This window comes from Papaver somniferum, unplaced genomic scaffold, assembly GCF_003573695.1.
Source record: "Papaver somniferum cultivar HN1 unplaced genomic scaffold, ASM357369v1 unplaced-scaffold_118, whole genome shotgun sequence".
In the NCBI taxonomy this organism is placed as follows: domain Eukaryota; kingdom Viridiplantae; phylum Streptophyta; class Magnoliopsida; order Ranunculales; family Papaveraceae; genus Papaver; species Papaver somniferum.
This window is the reverse complement of record NW_020620825.1, coordinates 16314304-16316729: the sequence shown is the minus strand read 5'-3', so window position 1 is coordinate 16316729 and position 2426 is coordinate 16314304. Positions and strand designations below refer to the sequence as shown.

The 2426-nt window shown below is 37.8% G+C and overlaps 1 protein-coding gene across 1 annotated transcript; it reads right to left on the bottom strand.

Moving 5' to 3' along the window:
* Positions 1 to 322: 322 nt before the first annotated feature.
* Positions 323 to 1966, bottom strand: LOC113330730 (blue copper protein-like). The gene is made up of 2 exons (XM_026577561.1): positions 1731 to 1966; positions 323 to 1453 (listed from the first exon to the last, which is right to left on the bottom strand). Exons 1-2 carry the CDS (start codon positions 1897 to 1899, stop codon positions 846 to 848), a joined length of 777 nt encoding a protein of 258 aa, XP_026433346.1. The 5' UTR covers positions 1900 to 1966; the 3' UTR covers positions 323 to 845.
* Positions 1967 to 2426: the final 460 nt, after the last annotated feature.

The window sequence follows — 2426 nt, the reverse complement described above, 5'->3', positions numbered from 1 at the left end:
TGCTAATGTTTGTAATAGAATGGCATGATGGTGACCTTGAAAATATTTGAAATTCAAAAATTAATTATGTATCCTCGATAAAGATAGACATAGTCTTTTGTATAGATGTATCGGAACCGCTGATACAAATTTGATACATCATATTAATTGATTTTCACACGCATTATTTGTGTAGACTTTTAACAGATACATTAGGAAATCCATAAAGTAAAAACCCAATTCTCTAAGTATGATGATTCCTTTAAACAAAAGACAAAATAGATAATGTAACATCGTAGTACAACGATTAGGACATATTTGACACCGTAGTGGATGCTTAATAAACCTTATTTTTATTTTTATTTTATTCGGAAAAGAGGCTAACCTCATCAAATACATTGTAAAACTGATTTAGGAAATCATAACCTTATAGAAAATTTTCAAGATTACAATAAATTCATTCAACTTGTAGTATCTCCCTCAGTTCTCTCCCGTCAATGCTATCCTTTCGGACCTAGAAACGATTATAGAGGACCTTCTTCTCCCGCAAAGGAAAGGGTTTTGAAACCAAAATCAATATGTATTAAAACATAAGGCAATGACCGGATCAAATCCGACCCAATGTTCATCAAAACATGTAAATAATATAAACTGGAGTTTTTAAATTTTAGATTGCCTAAATTCAGAAAAACCTTAATTCAAAGAAACAAAAAACAAGCGAAGCAAGAACCCACGTAGCATCATGCAAGACTAAAATATTACAATCACAATTATCGCTGGATAATAAAAAGTAATAGAGGAAGAGTACTAGCCAGGGCTGCCTTCATCCTCCCACTGGATGTCAGCATCTAGCTTGATAGTTATTCTCAAGTCTGCAGAAAAGTCATCCTAAATAATGTCAATAATCCAATGAAAAGTGCCCCCGCGGTTGGAGATGAAACGATGTTGGCTGACGAGGATGATTCACCGTCAACATTAGAGGTGCTCTCAGAAAATGGTGGTGTAGGTTCAACGGCGTTGGGATCATTGATAATGGTGGTTAAGGGGGCGCTTTTGGGAGAAACAGGTTCAAATGCCGAGGGAGTAGTAGTGGTGGTGGATGGCATGTTACTTGAAGACGAGATGGACTCGAAGGGGGTCGGGTTGGGGGTGATATCCGTGTCGTTGGAGGATGGGACAGGGAGTTCAGGGGTAGTTGCTGGGGTGGTGGTGGCTCCTAACAAAGGTGTTGGTGCTGGTGTCAATGATGGCAATGATGACGCATCATCAGAGGTTTCAGCCACGATGACTGCTAGTTTCATACCACTATCACAGTGACCCATTGCACCACAAATGAAGTAATGCGTTCCTGTTGTCGTGAGACTTATTGTGGAGGCTCCACCGCTGTCGGAGGTAATGGAGTTGCCTGTGGCGCAGCTGGCATATTCGGTTTCAGTCACTTCATCAACAGTGTGCATTGCTCCATAGTTAAACACTGTCAAGAGTTCACAACCAAGTTTATCAGTTAGAATTAGGAAGTGAAAGACATATCAATGGTAGTTGAACCAAAGCGAAAAGTATCCACAGAATGATTTGCCAATAGAAGAATTAACTGGTGACTGGTGAGCCTAGTAGTCATAGGACATTTTAAGAATATATTCCTATAAGCAGAATTTTAACATTTGCAATTCGTTTTTTCCTTTTTGATGGATAATTTTCATTGTCACTGTTGGAATGACAATGACATATTTTGTTTTGAATGGTTTACGTACCTAGGCTGTCGCCAACAGTAAACCTCTTCCCACTAACCCATGAATCGTAATTAACATTTATTGTCCAACCTCCAGCGTCACCAACGATATACTCCTTTGCCGAATTTGGCACTGCAGTAATACAAAACACCATCAAAACCGCAAATAAAACTTGCCCAATAATTCCCATTTTTCAGATTTCGGCAAAACAAAAGCAAAGATAGAGACGAGAGATTTGAAGAGACAGAAAGAGATAGGAAGAGACAATGTGTTGTGATCTAACCAAGTCTATACAATGCTTATATAGTAGCAATCCGTCCTATGAGGACTAAATCTAAATTAAAGATGTTTTGTTGGAGTGAGTAGTTGGTAGACTTAATTTCACTTAATCCTATAATAACAAAAAAAAAAAAGTTGTTAACATTTTCGGGTTAAAGTAAAGGAACAGATGGGACTGGTTTGTTTAGCGTATAAAGTGAAGAAGTGGGTGCTCTACTTTCTGTTCTTTTTCATTCGTTTTATGAGGTTAGTTTTCTCTTATTAGCTTTGTACTCCCCTGCTCACTTGTTAGTTTCCCTTCAAACCATTTCAGATTCTTTAAACAACATGCTTATGGGCATGAATGGGTGAATGATTGATCAAACCTAATGCAAGGTGCTGTAAACAACTCCATTCTTTCCATTTTGCTAGTAGAAAAACGAACAAGTAGTTATTCGA

Bases quoted from the DNA above. Each gene is read 5' to 3' on its own strand.
- LOC113330730 (XM_026577561.1), bottom strand. From the start codon at position 1,899: ATGGGAATTATTGGGCAAGTTTTATTTGCGGTTTTGATGGTGTTTTGT. The intron at 1,454-1,730 runs GTACGTAAACCA...AACTCTTGACAG, and splicing joins TACTGTTGGCGACAGCCTAG to TGTTTAACTATGGAGCAATG.